The sequence below is a fragment of the Callithrix jacchus genome, chromosome 5 (genome assembly GCF_049354715.1).
Source record: "Callithrix jacchus isolate 240 chromosome 5, calJac240_pri, whole genome shotgun sequence".
Taxonomy (NCBI): domain Eukaryota; kingdom Metazoa; phylum Chordata; class Mammalia; order Primates; family Cebidae; genus Callithrix; species Callithrix jacchus.
Window position 1 is genome coordinate 44,832,418 of NC_133506.1, and position 21,880 is coordinate 44,854,297.

At 49.0% G+C, this 21,880-nt stretch overlaps 1 protein-coding gene and 1 long non-coding RNA gene across 21 annotated transcripts in view; one reads left to right on the plus strand and one right to left on the minus strand.

The window, feature by feature from the left end:
• Positions 1-12,607, minus strand: part of LOC128932057 (potassium voltage-gated channel subfamily B member 1-like) — a 43,991-nt gene extending 31,384 nt beyond the window's left edge. For 15 of the 20 annotated variants that reach the window (XR_013535233.1, XR_013535234.1, XR_013535229.1 and 12 more), the window contains exons 1-2: positions 12,275-12,607; positions 10,296-11,027 (exon numbers count right to left, since the gene is read on the minus strand). Coding sequence is in view for 9 of the 20 variants with exons in the window: in XM_078371928.1 (XP_078228054.1) it covers positions 10,296-10,862 (567 nt within the window). In the remaining 11 variants the exon portion in view is untranslated. The other 5 variants (XR_013535228.1, XM_078371927.1, XM_078371931.1 and 2 more) reach the window with 3 other exon arrangements.
• On the plus strand, positions 4,605-20,766 carry LOC144582490 (uncharacterized). The gene is made up of 3 exons (XR_013535239.1): positions 4,605-7,307; positions 7,540-7,755; positions 20,348-20,766. It is a non-coding gene; the product is annotated as an uncharacterized LOC144582490 (long non-coding RNA).
• The last annotated feature ends 1,114 nt before the right edge of the window (positions 20,767-21,880 follow it).

Here is a 21,880-nt window from a genome sequence, read left to right on the forward strand (position 1 = left end):
ATGCTGTACTGAGCGGAAGAGGAAGGGGTGAGCCATGCTGAGTGTGGCACAGATCGCCCCTTATCCCAGCAACAATAACAGCCGCTGCTCCAGACAGTGACTCCCTCTGTTCCCAGCACTGTACACAGTACTCCGCATCTTAGCACCTCTGATTCCCGCCATCCCATGTTGTCTTCTGTGGCTAGGCTTCCTGGCCCTTCCTGGCCCTTCCCACAAATGATGTGGGGAACATGGGGATAGCCCCATGCAACGGATGAACTTGGTTCCTCATCTTACATACCACATGCAGAGACCTAAAAGTAAGACCTACGACTATCAAACTCTCAGAAGAAAATAGAGGAAAAGCTTTATGATTTTCCCCTATTGCCAAAGATTCCTTGACTATAATACCAAAACACAGGCAACAAAAGTAAAAACAGACAACGAAATGAAAGACTTCTGTGTATTGAAGGACAAAATCAATAGAGAGCAAAGACAACCAACGGAATGGGAGAAAATATTTGCAAATCGTGTAGCTTATTAGGGATTAGTATCCAGAACATATAAAGAATTCTTACAATTCAATAACAACAGCAAAAAAAAACCCAATTTTAAAATAGGTAAAGTACTTGGGTAGACATTTCTCCAAAGAAAATACAGTAATCCCCCCTTATCAGCAATATCACTTTCCAAGGTTTCAGTTGCCTGCACCCAGCTGTGGTCCAAAAATATTACAGATGATAAGGTATTTTGAGAAAGAGAGATCACTTTCACATAACTTTTATTATAGTATTTTGTTGTAATCTATTTTATTATTAGTTATTGTTGTTAATCTCTTACCTTGACTAATTTACAAATTAAACTTTATCGTAGGTATTATGTGTAGGATATATAGTGTTTGGTGCTATCTGAGATTTGGGCATCCTGAAAAGGGGTGCTAGTGTATAGAAATGGCCAAAAAACACATGAAAAGATGCTCAGCATCACTAATCATTGGGGAAATGCAAACCAAGATGCAATGAGATACCACCTCATGCCCATTTGGAAAGCTATTAAAAAATTAAAATGTACACAAACAAATAGCAAGCATTGACAAGGTGTTGATATAGTGACTATTGGTCCCCACCAAATTTCATGTTGAAATGTGATCCCCAGTGTTGAAAGAGGGGCCTGCCTAGCGGGAGGGCTTTGGGTCATGGGGGTGTATCCCTCATGGATGGCTTGATGCCCTCCCTACGGTAATGAGTTCATGTGAGATCAGCTTGTTTAAGAACCTGGCTTCTCTCTTCCTCCCTCTCCCTTTATGTGACACACGTGCTCCCCCTTTGCCTCTGCATGACTGCAAGCTTCTTGAGGCCCATCAGAAGCAGATGCCACACTATGCTTCTGGTACAGTCTGCAGAACTGTGAATGTATAAAGAACTCTCTTCTTTATAAATTACCAGCCTCCAGTTTTTCTTTATAGCGATGGACTGATACAGATATGGAGAAATTGGAACCCATGGACACCACTGATGGGAATGTAGAATGGTACAGCCACTATGAAAACAGCACAGCAGCTCTTCAAAACATTCAAAACAGAATTACCATATGATTCAGCAATTCTACTTCTGGGTATATACCCAAAAGAAGTTTTAAAAATTCTAGTCGGTCTCTGCTTATCCAAACCCAGAAGAATTGAAATCACGAACTCTAAGAGATATCTGAACCCCCTGTGAACAGCAGCATTATTCACAACAGCCAAGAGGCTGAAGCAACCAAGTGTCTGTCGATGGATGAATGGGTAAACGAAATGTAGTGTATATATACAATGGGAAAGTGTTCAGTCTTTAAAAGGAAGGAAATTTTGACACACTACAACATGGACAAAGCTGGAGGACATTATGATAAGTGAAATAAGCCAGTCACGAAATGCTGTATGATTCCACTTATATCAGGTACCTAGAGCAGTTCAGTTCAAAGGGGCAGAAAGTAGAAGGGGGGTTGCCAGGGCCTAGGATGCAGGCCTAGGAGATAGCATTTAATGGCCACAGAGTTTCAGTTTTGCAAAATGAAAAGGTTCTGGAGATTGGTTGCACAACAATGTGAATATATTTTACTGAACTATACATTTAAAACTGGTTAAGACGGCAAATTTCAGGTTATGTGTATTTTACCAGAACTAAAAAGAAACCACTTAGAGGGTGTGTTTCAATTGTGGGGCCTAGGCATGAGTATTTTGCAAAGTCCAGGTGATCCTGATGTGCAGCCAGCACGGAGAAGTGCTACTGTGTGAGGTGCCCCAGGTATTATCCCCACCTCCCAGTCTCAGAGAGGATTGGAGGCTCATATAGCCAGGAAGCAGAGGAGGTGGGATTTGAACCCAGGCCCACAGAAGTGTGTCTCACATGGCAACGTCATGTCTTGTTTGTTATTTCTGTCATCAGAGAAAACATTTAAAGAGAATTGGCACCCTGGATATTAACATGAGAATTCTAGTTCCCACCCCACCCACTACCAATACAGAGGCCTGAGAGATTCCTCCCAGTCCCCGGCCCCACCTAGTCATGCCCACTCCTGCCGGAGACACCAAAATCAAGATGATGTCACCTCAGGGAAAAGGTGGGACTGTATGCATCTATGAAAATAATGCTTAATGCTAAATCTGTGTCTCCGATAGTCCCATCCAGGAGCTTTTTGGGGTAAAGTCATCCTAGACCCAGAGCTAGGAACACTCTCAAGTTATCCGATTCTGGAAAAATCTCTTACCTCTCAGCATTGCCCCAGCATGAGAAGGGAACACTGGGATCTTGCTTCTCACTTTCTGAAGGTCACTCATACAACACAGAGGTCAAAGTCGTGGGCTGGGCAGTCAGGGAGTCCTGGGTGGGATCTGTCCCAGCCTTCTATTCACTGTGTAACTCTGGGCCAGACGCTTCCCCTCTCTGAGCCTCAGTTTCCATGTCTGTCAGATGAGGATAGTTATCCCTCCCTTATGAGGGGGCTGCGAAAATCAGGTGTGAAGGGCATTTAATGCCCTTTGCACTGTGCCAGGCAAGCACATTGTAAGCACTCAGTGTTAGCTGTTGCTGCCACTGCTGTGCTTTTCATTTTATCCAAGAGACGGAGATGAGGCTGACTGTGCCCTGCCAGACCTGGAATTTCTTCTTTTATGACAACTCCCAAGAGAAGTTGTCTCTATCGGGGGCTGTCTATAATACAGCAGCAGGCCATTCTGAATAAATGAGGCGTCCCACAGAGCTTTGGTTGGTTCCCCCACACCCAGATCCTAAGACAAGATTCTGAGTACAAGTGGCTTATATGATAAGTGATCCCAGAAAACTCTGAAGGGGAGAGGGAACATGAGACAGGGATGGGAAAGAGGTCAAACAGGGTCTGTTGTCAAGCAAGTAATTGCTGTGAGCAACTGGAGCTGCTCTGGGGACCAGTGTAGAACAGACACCTCTGAGTTATACCCCAGCCAGGGCAGAAGCACATATACACCTTCCCCATCAGCCAGGAGTTGATATCCCATTAGTTCCTGCTGGGGTGTTAGTGCCCTGCCTTTACCGGACTCCAGTGGCCAGAGAAAGCCTCTAGCCTTACAATGAGCAGGTATCATTTTATAAGAGCAATTTTTTTTAAAAGCAATTTTTTTTCTCTTATTTATCTTGCAGGGTTGTCAGGAGGATTACATGAGAGGACAATAAAGAAACAAAACAAAAAATCCCAACCATTATTGAGGGCTTTCTATGTGCCAGGCCCTAGTCTAAGAGCTTTGTATACATTAACTCGTTTAACTCAATCCAGCGAGGCAAACACAGTGATTGGCCCAAAATTGCTGTTGGCTGAAGGAAGCAGGACACAGAAAGCTGCAATAGTTGACCCAAATCACATGGTTAGTGAGAAGAGGGGCCAAACACTGAACTTGGGCAATCCAGCACTAAGGTCAAGCGCTTCCCATCCTGACGATGTTATCAAGTATGGGAAGTACACAAAGGGCTGGGTGTGGAGTTGGTGCCTAATGCATGCTTGTTCTCTTCCAGTTAATTAAGCTTTGGCCAACCTGCTCATTTGACCAGCTCTTTTTCTTCCTAAGCATTTCACATTCACACAGCAAGTTGGTGAAGGATCAGGGGCCATTCTCAGGCCTTTTTAGCCCCATCACCAGTACCAGCTGATGCTCAGGGATCTTGCTGTTACTTCAGGTGTTGACCAGGATCATCTCTTGGCATCTGGTCTCTCAGGGGGTCTGAAAGGCAATGATGGTCTGTGTGGTCCCAGGCAGGTCACTGGAGCATCCTGGGCCTCTGGGTGTCTTTATCGAGAGGGGAGGCAGGGTTTATCAGGCACAGCTTCAACACTCATCATCACTATCATCCTTCATCCTTCAGACAACCCTGTGGAATGGGTTTTATTGTCACCCTCACTTACAGATTAGGAAATGGAAGTGATGAGAGGTGAAGCAAATTGGCCAAAGTCCACAGCTAGGACAAGACTGGGCTGGGACTCAAAGCCAGGTCTGTGTGACCCCACAGCTGGGATGCAGAATAGCCGGCATATTATCTGCCAGGATAAAAACACGCATCTGGGTTGACAAAGCTGGGGCCAGCAAGAGCCTAAGCAGATGACTCATCACACTGAAGAGGCCCCATGGATTCTGAGTTGGTTCCCTCATTTCTTCTGATGATAATACACAGATCTTTGTGGCTCAGGTCAAGGAATCTGGAACCTCATTACACTAGAGACGTGTAGCTGGAGCAGAGGAATTCAGTGACAACACTAATAATCGTTGCTGCCACTTACTGAATGCTCCCCATGAGTTGGGTGCTGGGCTGGGCTCTTTGCATTAGGGACATCTCCTAACGGCCCATCATGGTTGCCTCCATTATAATTCTCATTTCCTAGACAAGGAAACTGACACGCAGAGAAGGAAAGGGGCTTGTCCAAGGTCATATTCGTGGTAAGCAATGGAGACAAGAAATCAAATGCATCTGTTGGACTCCAGAGCTGATTCTTAATCAAGTCTGTGATGGGAAAAATATTGACCACTGTTCCTAAACAAAGGCCACTCTAAGCTGGGCATGATGGCTCCCACCATTAATCCCAGTGCTTTGGGAGGATTAGATGGGAGGATCACTTGAGCCCAGCAGTTTGAGACCAGCCAGGGCAATGTAGCAAAACCCTCTCTCTACCAAAAAAAATGTTAATGTAGCTGGGAATGATGGTGTGCACCTGTAGTCCCAGTTACGCAGGAGGCTGAGGCAAGAGGATCACTTGAGCCCAGGAGTTTGAGGTTACAGTGAGCTATGACTGCACCACTGCACTCCAGCCTGGGTGACAGAGTGAGACCCTGTCTCTAAAAAAAAAAGAAAAAAGTCAAAAAATCAAAAGTAAATAAATAAAGGCCACTCCACCTTTTGAATACAATAATAATTCATGCTTATAAATTACTTTCCATTTACAAATTACATTCACATCAGAAATCTGATTGAATCATCAAAACAGCCCTGAAACGGAGCCATGACTATTATTACCATCGGGCACATGAATTCACTCAAGCCCAGAGAGCTAAAATGATCCACCCAAGGTCCCAGGATTTAGAAACACAGGCTTAGGGACCAGACAAACTTGAGTTCAAACCTTGGCTCTGCCATTTTCATTCCTTCAACAACTATTTACTGAGAACATAGCTGTGTGGGCTCAGGCAAGTGACTTCACCTCTCAGAGCCTCCATTTCCTCTTCTATGAAAGAGGCTTTGTACCACTCATCAAATTCATTCCTTCCCTCATCTGAAAATGCCAGACACTTGCTTTCTCGGGTTCCCCCACAGCTAGAGCATGAGCATGTGACCTGTCCTGGCCAATGGGATTTTAAAAGAATTCTGCTACAGTGCTCCTGGGAAAGGGTTTCCTCTCAGAAAAAAAGAGAAAGTGGCCCAGGCACTGTGGCTCACAGCTGTAATCCCAGCACTATGGGAGGCCAAGGTGGACAGATCACTTGAGGTCAGGAATTTGAGACCAGCCTGGCCAACATGGGTGGAACTCCGTCTCTAATAAAAATCAGAAAATTAGCCGAGCATGAAGGTGTATGCCTGCAATCCCCAGCTACTCAGTAAGAGGCTGAGGCAGGAGAATTGCTTGAACCCAGGAGGCAAAGGTTGCAGTGAGCTGAGATCATGCCACTGCACTCCAGCCTGGGTGACAAAGTGAGACTCCATCTAAAAAAAAAAGAAAAGAAAAGAAAGTGGAGCATAGGAGAAAATGCCTCCCTTCATGGGTTAAACATCACTGAATTTACATCTGAGGGCTGGAACTGGGCAGCCATCTTGTGATATGAAGCATCAAGCATGAGGATCAAGCCACTTGCAGGGGTTAGGGAACAGAGGAGCAGAGAGATGAAAAGAATCTAGAATCCTGGTGGCATCATTGAGCCATTAACTCAATCAAAAACCAGCTATCTTAGAAATTCATATTATGTTAAATGATGCATCTTCCTCCTTACTGAAGCTGCTTTGAGTTTTCTATTCTGCTACTTGCAGCCCAAAGCATGCCTAACCGGTATACTAACTGCTTGTATTGTTGGAGGAATTTCAATGAGGTAGCAGAAATAAAGTACCATTAATCAGTGCTGAGCACAACAAATATCAGCTACTCTGGAAATTAGGAAGTTATCTCAGGGCTTTAACCCTGCGACTATCCCAGGGATCACAGACATGCCTGAGCTGGCAAATCAGTTCCCTGTCTCTTACTGAGAAATCCTGTCCAGTTTTCCAAGAAAGCCAAAACCCCTTGGTATCCCCAGCATCGCAACCCTATCACCCTGATGGGGCTGACCCCTTCTTCTAAACAAGACTCAATCACACTGTGTTTTGCCTAATGGGTTTTGAATTTCGCTCCCCTGATGGCAAAACCTGGGGCCTGTGCTTTGGTTTGCCTCCAAGTTGCCAGAACACCCCATCAATTATTAACGGCGTCAGCTCAGTCTCCCTGGCACTGCTGCTGTCAGAAGGAAAGGGTTTGCAGCAACTCGGCCCACCCAGCCCTAGAAAAAGGACTCTTTTCCTTTGCATTTATAAAAACAGTCCCCACCTGCTACGTGCTGGGCTCTGAGCAAAATTTCGACAAATGTGATTTCATGAAGACTCTGCAAGGTGAGCCTTTTATCTCCATTTTACAGGTGGAAGGTTGGGACTTGGAAAGTTGGAGAAACTGCCTAAAGCCAAAAACTAGGGAAGTGGGGAGCGGCGCAGAACCAGATCCGTCCTTGCTCTTCAGCAGATGAGATACGGCCACTTTTGTACCTTACAACCACCCGGAAATGAGCCTCCATTTAGTCCTGTCAGTCTGTGAGTGCTAAGAAATTTCCACAGGCCTTGCTTATTTTGACAAGCAAGACATCCAAGCTGGGGGGATGGGTGGGGATGGGGTGGGCAAAGTGCAGATGACAGAAAGGAGGTGAGAGGCACAGGGACCTGGGTTGCAGGTGGGCAGTGAGAAGGGGTGACAGGTCCCCAAACCCTGAATGACTGACTGATTGCTTGCTTCATTAATTAGTTCATTCATTCATTCCACCTACAGTTATTTGGAGCTCCTCAGTGCCAGGCACCATGATGGGTGCTGGGAATCAAGCAGTGAATCAATTCATGGCACTCAAATTCTTGTGGGTGTGAAACAGAGAAACACGAAGAAGCAGATATAATTTCAGATGGTGCTTAAGGCCTCTGCAGGAAAGACAACGCCTGATGCAACAGAGAGTGAGAGGAGGGAAACTGTTTTGAACAGCGGTCAAGGAAGGTCTGTCTGAGGAGGGGACATGTGAGCAGGGACCTGATCAAATGAGGAAGGGGAAGAAGGGGTGGACCAAGGGGGGATCTGGGGAAGAGCATTCCAGGCAGCAGGAACAGCAAGTGCAATGGTCCTGAGGCCAGATAAACCCCGGCCTGTTTATGGAACAGCAAGGCCAGTGGGGCTGGAGCCGAGTGAAACAGAGATCAAAAGAGATGAGCTGAGAGAGGTCGTGGGGGCCAGATTCTGCTGGGGCCTTGTATGCCAGAATGAAAAGTCTGGATTTTATTTTGAGTGTGATGGGAAACTTCTGGAGGATCTTAAGCAGATGAATAATGTGAGCCAATTTACATTTTGAAAAGCTCACTTTGGCTGCTATGTGGGGAATGGATTGCAGGGGCAAAAGTGGAAGCAGAGAGACTGGGGAGAAGACTGCGGCACTTAATCATTATGGAAAAAACACCCGGGTTTGGATTTCTGGCTACTCCTGTCTGCCTGTGGTGTGACTTTAGGCAAGTTACTTAACCTCTTTGAGCCTCGCTGTTTGCGAAAGGTGGGATAATAACAGAGTTGTGTTGTTAGACTCCATACACAGTAGATGTTTGATCAATGGCAGCCAGGATTTCTATTCTGAGGGCCAGTGAGCCTGTCTGCCTCCCCATTTCAGCTCTGGCTGCAGAAAATCCTAGATGGTCCATCTGCCAGGAATGTGAGCCGGCAGCCCCAGACTGGGATCATGGAGAGGTCACGAGGCTGTCCCTGCTAGTGGATTAACCCAAGGGAAAGGAGAGGTTCTTTATTCCCAAACAGCGCCTCTTGCAAGTCCCAGCTCCTGGGTCTTGCTGCCAGACCCAAACATGGCCCTGTGCCTGCTTCTTCTCCAGGAGGGCAAATCATCCAGTTCCCTGTACCTTGTTCTCATGTCTTAGGGACAAGACAGGGAGGGAGAGTCATATTTGGGCCTAAATGGGGTGTGGAGTGGGAGAACCTGTGTCATGCCTGGAAATAGCAAAATAAGTCTGTTGATCCTAAGCTGATTAAGGGTGAGTGACTCTGTCTTAAGAGGAGGCTTTTTGGACACAAAATCAGGGGCGGGATTATGGAGAGAGACGGCCCACAGCCTCAGAGGAGGAAGCCAGGCCCTGGAACCTCTACATCCTTGTTAGGGCCAACAAGGAAATGAAAAACAGACCTGGGTCTTCCTCCCCCCTCCACTTACCAGCCACCCCTTCTCCATCCACTTTCAGAGACCTCTCCTTGGGGGCCAGATCTGGAGGAGGGACCGCATGGAGTCCCCCTTCAGAATGGACCTGCAGATGGGCCTTCAGTGAGCCAGAGACCCCACACTGAGAGTCCAGGCTGGAGAGGAGCCAGCTTACCTAGTAAAATATGGCTGGATATGTACTTTCCTGTTTCTTTTGCCACAAATCTATGTACCTGACCCCTTTTTTAGACCCCACACTCAGTTACATTCTCCCCATGTTTCCCAATTTGGTTTTGTTGGTTTCAACATCAACACCTCTCTTTTCTGGGTTCCCTGTGAAACTCACACAACCTCTTTTATACCCTTGCACACACTGTTTTGTCATTTGCTCCCAGCACCCAGCACTTTGGGCACATGAAGACAGGCCCCATCTCTCCCAGGCAACCCAGAATCCCAGTCTGACACGGAGAAGCTGCTGATCAACCAATGCCCTCCCGCCCTGCCTTGGCCCACACCCCAAGCCTTCCTCAGTCCCCTACAGCCTCTGCCATTACCCAGCAGCACCAAGGACTCTCTGGCCCACTCTGTGTGTTCAAACTCATTCCTGCCTCCTCCTCCTCCTCCTCCTCCTCCTTTATTTTTCACATTGCCTCATTTTTCTCTCCTATTTTGAAATTTACATCTTGTTCCAAGAACCAAAGCATCTTTACAAGCTGCACCAAACCATTCTTGAAATAAATTCACCAAATAAATAAGTAACCAGGGGGTGACCCCTTGCCCACAAGCATCCACAGCCAAAATTGTGTGTGTCATGTGGGTCCACACCCACCCTCAGGGGCCCTTCTTACTTATGTTTAAACTACCTGACAGTATCTCAATGTCCTGTAAGCGTGTCTTTAAGCTGCTTTTATTCCCTTCCTGGGGCAAAGTGAGGTTATAAATATGGAGATATTAAAATCACAGGGTGACCCAATCCAGCCTAGGTCTAGGACTTCACAGGGAACCAAACTCTACTCCACCCAGCAAGCCTCTGTTGTCTCTCTGTGCTCTCTCTCTTATTCATCAGTGTCCATCTTCTTGCTGTGGCTTTTTATGGGTCCCTGTAAAACCCTCTCTCAACAAAGTAGAAGTATAACAGTATTGGATAATCAAAAGATGGAGTGACCAGTGCCACATGGGAAAGGTCTGAGTGGGTTGGTCCTCACCTCTGGGGACTCAGTCCTGGCCCCTTCCCATTACTAATCTTCATCTTTGGGAACTAAGCCAGAGTCCTCCAGCCGTAGTCCTCAATATGGGGATGCAGGCAGATCCCCCCAGTCCAGAAGCCCCCAGATCCCAGACTCACCTTGGCAGCCACAGAGGAATTGGGCTTCTCCAGTAGGTCCCAGAGTTTTTTCCTCTTCTCTGCGCAGCACGTGTTATCGAACTCCTCGCCTTCCCGCTCCCGTAGGGTCTCGGCCTCACGCTTGAGCTCTTCGTTCATCTGCTCCTTCTTCTGGTGGTAGCGGGCCTGGCAGCAGGACTCCAAGTAGATCTCGTCGATGCCCCAGTAGTCGAGCTCTTGGCTGAAGCTGAGAGCGCACATCTCCTCCATCATGTGCAGTCGTCCCGTGCGGTAGAAGTTGAGGATGGAGGTGAAGGCGCCCGGGTGGCGATCAAAGAAGTACTCGTTGTCGTCGAGGCTGTAGTCGTCGCACACCTCGAGCAGCGAGTCATGCGTGTTGCAGTCACGGAGCTTGCCCAGCCGCGTGCGGGGCAGGCGGTCCAGGGTACGCCAGAGCACCTCGTGTGCCAGCCCCCCGACGTTGAGGCGGACCCGCCGAGAGCACGCCTTGCTGCGCACGATCTCCATGGGCTCGGGCGGCAGCGAGCTGGTGGAGCGGGAGCCATGCTTCGTCATGCCCGCCGGCATCGCTGTTCCGGCCGCCCCCGCCCCCCCTGCCCCCCCAGGCCGCTGTCACTCGACGGCAAGGCCCGCTGCTGCAGGGGAGGGGGGCAGGGAGCGCTGTGGGCTGCTGGGGGTGCAGGGGCCGCGCGCGCGCGCGTCACGGCCGTCTTCTCACCTCCATCCCGACGGCTGCGAGGCAGAAAGCGAAAGGGGACGCGGGTCAGCAAACGGGGAGCTGGGCATGCCGCCCCCCCAAAACCTGTCCACGAGGCTCGCAGCCGGCCTTGACCTTCCCGGCGTTTAAGCGGCTCAGTGGGGTAAGACGGATGGGCGCTGTCCCTCCCGCCGGTGCTGAAGTCCGCCCCACCCGATGGATGCAGGGAGGGGCCGCCCCTCAGGGCGGGGAGAGGGCCCCAAGAGATGCCCCTGGAGCTCGGCAGGCCCCACCCCGGGCTTCCGCGGCCTAGGCGCAACCCAGCCGCCTGGGGCGCTGTCCGCCCTTTAAAGTGCTGAAACTTGCTTCTCTATAGGGCTCCTGATCGAATCCCGAACCTGGCCCCGCCAAAGGGGACGGAGGGGGAGCTGCATGAAAACTTTATCTTTTTCTTTCTTTCTTTCTTCTTTTTTTAAAAGGAGTTCTCATCGTTTCCTTCTCCTGCTCAATATAATCACGATTTGGGAGGTGGGGAAATGGCAGTGAGCTTCTTTCTAAATCTTAAAAGATTTGGGAGAATTCTGGGGTTCCAGGTGCCCACCTGTCCGAGGTCACAACAGACGGGGTGTGCACAACAGCCCCTCTGCCCTGGAGCGACCCCTTTCCCCAAACACCGGAGCATCTCCTGAGGTCGCTCCAGCTCCGAGGTGAGCTGCGAGGAGGAAAACTCGCCCCTCCCTCTGTGCCCCCAACCCTACCTCAGGAGGGGCGGGCAGAGTCCTCGGGATCCGCCTGCTCTGTCCTCCTCTTGTTCCTTCCCCGCCCCCTTCCCCCCTCCTCCTCCTCCTCCTCCTTCCCTTCTCCTCTCCCTCCTCCTCCTCCTCCTACTCCTCCTCTCCTCCTCGCTCCTCTCCTGCGAAGGCTTTTTATAACTCCGGGTTCTGCGCCTTTCCCCGGGCTTGGAAGGGAAGGGATGGGGGAGGTGGGAGGCGGGGAAATGAGCTAAATTTTCTGGCCTTTTCAAAACGTGCCCTCCTACCGCGCACTGGTGATTTCGGGGGGGGTTTCCCTGAGCACCGCCTGCTTGTAGGGCTCACGCCTTCGCCCCAGAATGGGGATCGCGCCCCCCTCTCCAGCCTCAGCCCTTGTCTGCCACCACCCTGCTCCCCTCCAGCCTGGATCCACGGAGGCTGGGCAGACCAACAGGCCGAGCTGCGCCAGGCAAGCCCCCCGCCCGTGTCCCCAAGCACCCCCACGGAAGGCCGCACGCCCCAACACTCACCCCCAGGGCGGCCGCCTCCCGGGGCCAGGGACCGCGCATCGTCCCGGCCGCCCGGGCGCCCCCGCCCGTGGGCAGCGGCGGTCCCGGGGCCGGGCTGGGCCGGGCCTACCCCGGCCGGGCAGGCGACGCGACCGGGCTGCAGGCGCCGCGGGGCCGGGACGCGCTCTCCGAGGCAGGGGGCGCGGGCGGGCGCCGGGGGCGCGGGGGCAGGACCGCGGCCGCGCGGCGCTTCCTCCACCTCCTCCTCCTCCTGCTTGCTCGGTGGCGGCGGCAGCTGCCTGGGCGAGATCAACAAGTCGGGCTGAGCTTCGGCTCCGCGCTCCCTGCGATTCTGTCCCGCACTTCGGAGCGCCCGGAGCCGGGCACCGAGGCGGGACGGCGCCACCTGCGGGTCGGAAGCGCGCGCGCGGCTTAACTCCTGCCTGCCCGGCCCCGCCTGCCCGGGAGGCCGGGGGCGGGCTCCGGGCTCCGGCAAAGGAGACAAGCGTGGCCGTGCATCCCTCTCCACCCGGGCCACCTGCACAGCCGGTCTCGCGATCTTGCCTTCCTTCGTTCCGTCAACAACGTGGGTTGAACGCCTCCCGGTCGTGAGGCACGGTGCGGGGCACGGTGACAGGCGTCTGAGATACAGCTGTGAATCAAACACAAACATCCGGCCCTCGTGGAGCCGGTTGGAAACAGATCATAAACAAAAAAGCAAAAGGATCTATGAGGTGCTGACAAGCGCCGGGGGAAATAATGAAGCAGTAGGGAGGGTCAGAGGGTGGGAGGGGGCAGATCCGAACTGTAAATAGCCTTTGCTTTCATGAGCTTCCATTCTAGATTTTAACGCGGGGAGGAGGCGGGGAGGGACAATGAGCACATCAGTACATATGCAATGTGGCAGGTGGTGATAATCGCTAAGAAGAAAAATAAAGCGAGGTGGGAGGAAGAGTGAGGAGTGAGCTGGCTTATATAGTCTGGTGATTCATTCATTCATTCATTCATTCATTTATTCATTTATTCATGTTAAGTTGGACATCTGATTATTGACAGCTTCCTATGTGCAGGCAGAATGCCAGGCTCTGAGAAGGAAAAGTCTTTCCCCTGGAGCTCCCTATTCAGTGGGGGAGGCAAAACCCATCAGATAATCCCAGAAATGAATATAGAACTGGAGGAGGTACCTGGAGAGACTGGCAAGGGTTTCCTAAGGATGTCACAGTTGGGCCTTGTAATCTCAATGCTTTGGGGGGCTGAGGCAGGAGGAGGATGGCTTGAGCCCAGGAGTTGGAGACCAGCCTGGGCAACATAGTGAGACCCCATCTCTGCCAAAAAACTAAAAAGTTAGCTGGGCATGGTGGTGCGTACCTGTGGTCTCAGCTACTCAGGAGGCTGAGACAGGAGGATCACTTGAGCCCAGGAGGTCGAAGCTGCAGTAAGCTGTGAGTGCACCTCTGGATAACAGAGTGAGACCCTGCCTCAAAAAAAAAAAGGTGCCGGAGATGGGTAGGTGCCGGAGATGGGTAGAGCAGTGAGCTCCCTGCCTTGGAGGGTGAAAACTGAACAAGATACAGGTCCCAACAGGGTTCCTCTTTGGCCCTTTCCTTCATTTCCAAAATTAAGGAGTTTGTTTTCATAGAGCTGCACATAATATTATTACATATTTTTAATCCGTCCACTTATCATCTCCATCATCACGATCCAATGTACCATGGTCTTGTCTCCCTGCAACCTGGCCTCCCTTGCTCTTGCCTTGGTCTCCTACAGTTCATTCTCCCCATGGCCACTGGAACAACTGCTACATTTCATGAATTGGACCATGTTTCTCATCTGCTTAAAACCCTCCCAGGACTTTCCCTTGCTTTATACTAAAACCTAAACTTCTAACCTATTGCCCTAATTCAGCCCTGCCCCCTTCTCTGAGCTTGTAGACCAGTGGAGGAAGACAAGCAACTAAAAAGGTGAATTTTAAAACGAGAGAGTTTCAGGCTATGCTGAGTGTTATAAAGGAAATGGAACGTCATGATGGCGTGGAAACGGACCAAGCTGCTAGCTTTACACTGGGTGGTTAGTGAGGGTGTCTTGGAGGAGATGAATAGAGACTTGAAAGATAAGAAGGGACCAGCCACAGAAAAAAATGAGGAAAGGGCATTCCAGGTGGAGGAAACAGCAAGAGCAGATGCCCTGGGCTGGAAAGGGGAATGAGCTATGTTTAAGGAACAGCAAGGCAACCAGACAGGCTGGAACAGAGGAAGCAGGAGGGACCATGATGGTGGGGCAGGAACTATGCAGGCTCATATGGGCCGTGGCAGGAGCTTTGGCTTTTATTCCAGGGAAGTCACTGGAAGTTTTGAGCAGAGTGACTTAGGTTAGACTCAGGACACTCTGGAGAACAGACAGTGGGAAGCAGGGGTAGGAGTGGGGAGACCAGCAAGGAAGCTGTTGTAGTTGCCCAGGTGAGAGTTGATGGCAGCTTGATCCAGGAGGGTGGTAGTGGAAAAAAGTGGTCACGCAGGGTCTATATCAAGGGTAGTGCTGTAAGGATTTTCTGATAGTTTGGATGCGGGCTGTGAGAGAGAACAATCACATTCCCTCCTGCTTCAGGTTGGCGCTCCTAGGGTCAGAAAGGGTTCTCAGCTTGTCCCTCAGTAAGCCTAAGCTGCTGAAGGGAACCTTTCCCCAGAGATCTTGGAATTCCCACAGGAGGCTGCAGAAAACAGTAAATCCTTCCTGATGACAAGAAAAAAATCACTCTACAATGGTGAAATTTCTATTCCAGTTTCCAGTGGTGAAATTGCAGGCATCACTGCAGGCATTACCGTGCCTTCCAGGTACAGCTAAAATAACACCTAGAAGTGCAGTTCTTCTCCAATCCATACAGCCAAGGAGTGGGGATGAATGTTGGGCACCTGCTACAGAGAGTCCTCTGAAGGTATAACATTTAGTCAGCATCCACATCTGTAAATAACAGAGGAGGTTATTTACAGATGTGGAAGCTGAAGCTCCGGGAGAAGGTGCCTTGCCCAGTATCTTGCTGGCGAGTGCTGGCACAGCTAGATGTGGCAATCTCTTGTTTGACTCCAAAATCAACAGGCTATCCAAATGCCAGAGCAGGCTCTCTGCAAAGTCCTTCCTCCATCAATTCATTTACTGATTAATGGAATCATTCTAGATGTTTACTGAGCATCTACTATGTGCCTCAGCATGGGTGTTGGTGCTGGGAATTGAGGATGAATAACTGACAAGGTCCCTGACCTCATGGAGCTACACATCTCTCTTGCCAAAGCCAGGAAGGAACAGACAGAAAACCTGATGCTTGTTTTTCTTCTGTATTGTTGTATTCATGTTTAAATTCCCTTTTATCCGCATTCCCCTCCTGCTACCCTTTCTAGCCCATAGGAAATGATTGTCATGTGTCAATCACATATTGTTTCGTTTGGGCTTGTTTTTGTTTTTGCTCATAGAGATGGGGACTCACTCTGTCTCCAGGTTGGAGTGCAGTGGCACGATCATGACTCACTGCAACCTAAAACTCCTGGGCTCCAGTAAACCTCCTGCCCTGGCCTCCCAGTGTTGGGATTACAGGTGTGAGCCACTGTGCCTGGCCTGTATATTGCTTTGTTTGTATGTATGAGTTGTTGAAAACTGTGTTTGGTGTTTTTGTGCATTTTAAAACTTACATACATGGTTTGTGTTATACATCACATTCTATTTGTTTTTCTCTAAGATCCATCCATGTTGCTGTGGGTACACACCCAGCCTGCTGTCTTAATAGCTGCACAGTTGTTCACGATGACACAGTGTCCCCCCTCCACTGTCTACCCCCTATGTGGTCACCCAGATGACCTCCAACTCCCGCCGACGCAATGAATACATCCATGAACATCCTCCCACATGTCTGTTTATGAGCCAGTGTGATGATTTTTTAAAAAACATTTCCTGTTGGCTGGGCGCGGTGGCTTAAGCCTGTAATCCCAGCACTTTGGGAGGCTGAGGCAGGTGGATCACGAAGACAAGAGATCGAGACTATCCTGGTCAACATGGTGAAACCCGTCTATACTAAAAATACAAAAAATGAGCTGGGCATGGTGGTGCGTGCCTGTAATCCCAGCTACTCAGGAAGCCGAGGCAGGAGAATCGCCTGAACCCAGGAGGCGGAGGTTGCAGTGAGCTGAGATCAGGCCATTGCACTCCAGCCTGGGTAACAAGAGCGAAACTCCCTCTCAGAAGAAAAAAAAATCTCAATATCGAAACTGACATTTGTATATATCTTAAAAAAAAAAAAAAAAAGAATGGCTATTCTGCAAAAGTTACTGGGGGAAAATAAACCCAGAAATGACTGGTACATAAGCAGTGTTGCAGTCCTCTAGGCAATCCCTCTTCCAATTAGCAGAGGGCATGAGCTGGTGGACTGTGGAATTGTGTTGTTTGGCCATCATAGTAGTTTTAAAAAATTGAATCAATATTGAAACGTCAGAGGAGTTTACATAAAATATGGATTTATAACATCACTTGAAAAATTAAAGGATCTGATTAACACTGGAACTACATTCTTGCGTGGTATGGCAATTATGGCTGGCACAGAGTACTGGCCGCCCTTGAGTCACAGCTGCTCCTTTAAAGCAGGACATGATCTCTTGTTTGCTACAGTCTCCACCTCTCCCTAAAGCCCCTCACTCAAGTCTCCTTCCTTCCCTCCCTCCCTCCCTCTCTCTCTCTCTTTCTTTCTTCTTTCCTTGACAGAGTCTTACTCTGTCACCCAGGCTGGAGTGCAATGGTGTGATCTCAGCTCACTGCAACCTCCACCTCCTGGGCTCAAGAGATTCTCCTGCCTTATCCTCCCAAGTAGCTGGGATTACAGGCGCGTGACACCAAGCCTGGTTAATTTAGTACTTTTAGTAGAGACAGAGTTTCACCATGTTGGCCAGGCTGTTCTCGAACTCCTGACCTCAAGTGGTCCATCTGTTTCGGTTTCCCAAAGTGCTGGGATTACAGGCGTGAGTCACTGTGCCCGGCCTCACTTTTCTTATTTATGTTACCTGCCTGATCCTGGTATAAATTTGAGTCTGCGCTTCTTGCATGCAAAAGCCAAGGGACTCTCAAGAGGCTGTCTTGCCTCTCTGTGTTTCCCCAGACTGCACGGCGCCTCATTTAGAATTTTCATTTTCTGAATGAAAAGACTATAAGTTACTTCATCTCTAACAATTTTCTGCCATCATAAGAGGAGAGACTACCTAGAAATAAAACCGTTACAGGGGAAAGTTCGGTGCCACTGGATTTTCCAGTTATGTGAGCTTGTAAATTCTCCTTTTTACCTAAGCCAAGTTGAGTCGGGATTGTGTCATCTATATCCAAAAGAGCTCAGCTGATATAATCCTCTTTCCAGTGACCAGAAGGTTATAATCTACTTTTTCTGAGACAAGGTCTCACTCTGTCACCCAGGCTGGAGTGCAGTGACATCATCACCACAGCCTTGACCTCCTGGGCTCAAGCAATCCTCCCGCCTCAGCCTCCTGAGTAGCTGGAATCACAGGCATAAACCACCATGCTTAGCAAATTTTTGTATTTTTAGAATAACTGAGATGCAGTTTCACCGTATTGGTCAGGCTGATCTTGAATTCACGGGTTCAAGAAATCTGCCCACCTCTGCCTCCCAAAGTGCTGGGATTGCAGGCATGAGCCACTGCACTTGGCCAGTTGTAATCTACTTGAGCCCTAGATATACTTATAAGAAACAGGGCAAAAAGAGTAATAAAAAGCAGAATATTCTATAGAGAAGGGACACCCCACCCCAATGAGATCTCAAGTACAGGCTGGTTGTGGTGGCACACATCTATAATACCAATACTTTGGGAGGCTGAGGTGGGCAGATGGCTGAGCTGAGGAGTTCGAGACCAGCCCGGGCAATATGGTGAAACACGTCGCTACAAAAAAATCAGGAATTAGTCAGGTGTGGTGGTGTATGCCTGTAGTCCCAGCTACTTGGAAGGCTGAGGTGGGAGGATCACTTGAACCCAGGAGGCTGAGGTTGCAGTGAGCAGAGACTGCACCACTGCACTCTAGCCTGGACGACAGAACAAGACTCTGTCTCAAAAAACAAAAATAAAATAAAATAAAAGATCTCAAGTACAGCCATTCATTTAAAGATGGGGAAATAAAAAGCTGATTGAGGGGACAGGATCCCAGTGGGCAGCCACTGAGTGGGCAGGCAAGTACCAATACCCAAGCACCCGACTCCCAGGGTAATGCCCTCTCAAAATGCTTGCGGCTCAATCCTCTCTGCAGACGTCCTCTGCTGAGAAGTGTTGAGATTTTTTCCTTAGAGGCTGAGTGAGGTCAAGTCAACCCAATTCGTCCATGTAAATACAAGTGATATCCCCTTTAAAAGGTGCTGGCAAGGGACGTGTTCACTTGAAGTCAGGGTTTTTTCTTTCTCTTGGACTCCGTTATACCTGTCATCATTTATTCATAATCCCACTGAGTCTCCTACTCAGGTTTTTTGGCACATCTGGGCACTGAGAAAGGCCAATTAATCCCCCTTCCCCCATGAATTCCTGGATAAGAATAATCGCTTTATGAGGGTGGTTATGGGGGTACCCAAAGCCTCAAGGAAAATCATTACATCTCTGAGTGGATGTCACTCAGGACAACTGCTCTTTGCTGTGGCCTTGCCCAGACAAAACTCCAGCAGCCTGAGGGAATTTTCCATCAGCTTGGACTCCAGTCTTCTTACCCATCTCTCTTTTGTCACACCCCAAAATAATAATCATAATCACAAGTAAAAACGGGATGATGATGGAATCTTCCTCTCAGGGTTGCTGAAGGAAGTAAAAAGATAATGCATAGAAAGTATTTCGCACCTTGTCTAAGTAGTAAGTACTCATCAAAAGAAGAGTAATAGCAATGCTAGAAACCATAATATCAGCTAACATTTATTGAATGCTTACTGCATACCAGGCCCTGTTCTAAATGCTTTGCATGTGTCTGATCTCATTTAAGAGTCTTTCTAGCTCTTTCACTCTCTGGCTGAATATTCTGATATAAACAAGACCTATTAGCTGTTAGATGATACTTGAGTGAACAGATGTCTGATTCTAGTGTCTGTTCTATTTTCTGCTAGCTTGATTGTCTTTATTAAGCCCTGGGTTTCCTGGCCCAAGTTCCTGGTAAAAGGATGAACTTGGTTTTCTTTCCTTTCTTCGTTTTCATTTTCTAAATTAAATAAAATTTGTTTTAGAGATGGAGTCTCTCTATGTTGCCCAGGCTGGCCTTGAACTGGAGGTTCAAATGATCCTCCCACCTCAGCCTCTCAAATACCTGGAATTACAGGCACATACCCAGTGTGCCTGGCTAAGCCTAGTTTTCTGCCCAACCTAAACATTTGTCCATCTCTCCTTCCTTTCTTTTGCCTATCACCTGTCCGCCAACCTAATCATCCCCTCATCCATCCATATACTCAGCAACCAAATTATTCAACTACATACTCACCCATCCATCTACTCACTTACTCATCTATTCTTTCTCTCACCCACTTACCCATCATCTTTCTTTTTATTCATCCACATATTCTATCCACTGTCCATCTTTCTACCTACTCATCCACCTACTATCCATTTATCCATCTATTCACCCATCCATATACCATCTGTCTTTCCACTCATCCCACTATCTGCCCACTCACCCACCCACACATCCAGTCCCTCATCGACCCCAAATATTTATGCATCTATCCACCACTCACTCCCCACTCATCCATCCATCCATCCTTCTGATCCATCCAGGTATCTACCCGCCCACCCAGCCATCTTCACCCATCTACCACTTAATATTTACAGTAATGCTCTGTGCTAATCCCTAGTTTGTTGTTTTGCGCTCCCTCCCTGGAAGGAAAGGTGGGTGCCATCAGGGGGTCCCCACAGAGGAAGACAGACAAGCCTGCGTGGAGTCCAGTGAGGCTCTTTCCAGCCAGGACCTTCAAAGCCACTGACTTCCAGGATCTGTGGCCAAACAATGATGAAATGCGGGGTGGAGATGGATGGAGGCACACGCTTCCAGCAGAGCAATTAGAGGTAAACTAATATCTCTTTCCCACAGAGGAGCCTTGGAAACTCCAAGACGCGATAGAAAAGAGATGAGTCAGCAAAAGGAGGAAATCAAAGCCACGGAGATCAAGAGCTAATTAACTGATCCTCCTCAGATAATATTTCATTAAAATCCAGTTCTTCTGCCCTTTGGGGACTGATATCTTTCCTACCGCCTCTCCATTGCCCTTTTTCCACCCGTTCCTGATCTCATCTGCCTCTGCTCTGATCTTTCCCAGTCTTATCCCAATCCAACCTCCCCATAGCTACTAAGGTAGACTTCTAGAGGCACAATTCTGACCATGTTACTCCCTATTTATAAGCCTTCATGACTCATTGCCCAAAACAAAGGGCAAGCTCTCAAGTTGAGGCAAAGGCCGTTCATTCATTTAACACAGATTTCCTCAGAGAGCTCCCTCACAAGCTTGGGGACGGCAGGGCACAGAGACAAGTTTCTGGCCCTTGCCCTGTTTCTCCAGATTCCTCACCCACACTCCTTTCCACATTCCTGCATTTCAGCAAAGATTTTCCAACCTCTGGCCCAAGGGTAGCCAGTCCCCAGGGAATGAGCCCTCAGTATCCATGCTTTACTCAGTTCACTTCCATGTTGGCTCTGGGCTTGGTTTGTGACTTGCATTTACCAGTGGAATGTGGCAGCAGTGATGCCAGTTCCAGGCCTAAGCCTTGAAGGGGTCAGGCAGCTTCTGCTTTTGGGCTCTTGGGAGCTCTGAGCCACTGGGTAGGCAGCCAGGCTACCCCGCTGGAAGGGACCATGAGGAAAAACTGTGAAAAATGAGAAACCCTACAATTACATGGAAAGAGACAGACGCTTAGCCCTCCCAATGTTACAGCTGAATGCAGCCTTCCAGCCATCTCTACCAAGGCACCAGACATGTGAGTGAAGTCCCAGTCCCATCTGACATCTTGACTGCAGCTGCATGAGAGACCCCCAAGTGAGAGCCGCAGCAGAACCAACTAGTTAGAAGTCCCATTCTTATTCTACTAGTTCTTAGGAGAGCTATTCGTTCTCATGAGCTTTTTAAAAAGTGCCAACCTGACTGGACACAGGGGCTCATGCCTGTAATCCCAGCACTTTGGGAGGCTAAGATGGGTGGATCACTTGAGGTCAGGAATTTGAGACCAGCTTGACCAACATGGTGAAACCCCACCTCTCCTTTACTAAAAAAATTAAAATACAAAAATTAGCCAGGTGTGGTGACAGGCATCTGTAACCTCAGCTACTCAGGAGGCTGAAGCAGGAATTGCTTGAACCCGGAAGGTGGAGGTTACAGTGAGCTGAGATCGTGCCACTGCACTCCAGTCTGGGCAACAGAGTGAGACTCCATCTCAAAAAACAAACAAACAAAAACACCAAGCCACAAAGCCATGATAAATAACAAAACAGTTTCATGTCAAGTCACTACATCTGGGGGTTGTTTGTTATATAGCCCCCGACATCTGATCCAGCAGCCTTGCTCCTGCTATTTCCATGGCTTAGAATGTCTCTTTCCTCTGGGAAACTGTGAGACTAACCTACAATACTCAT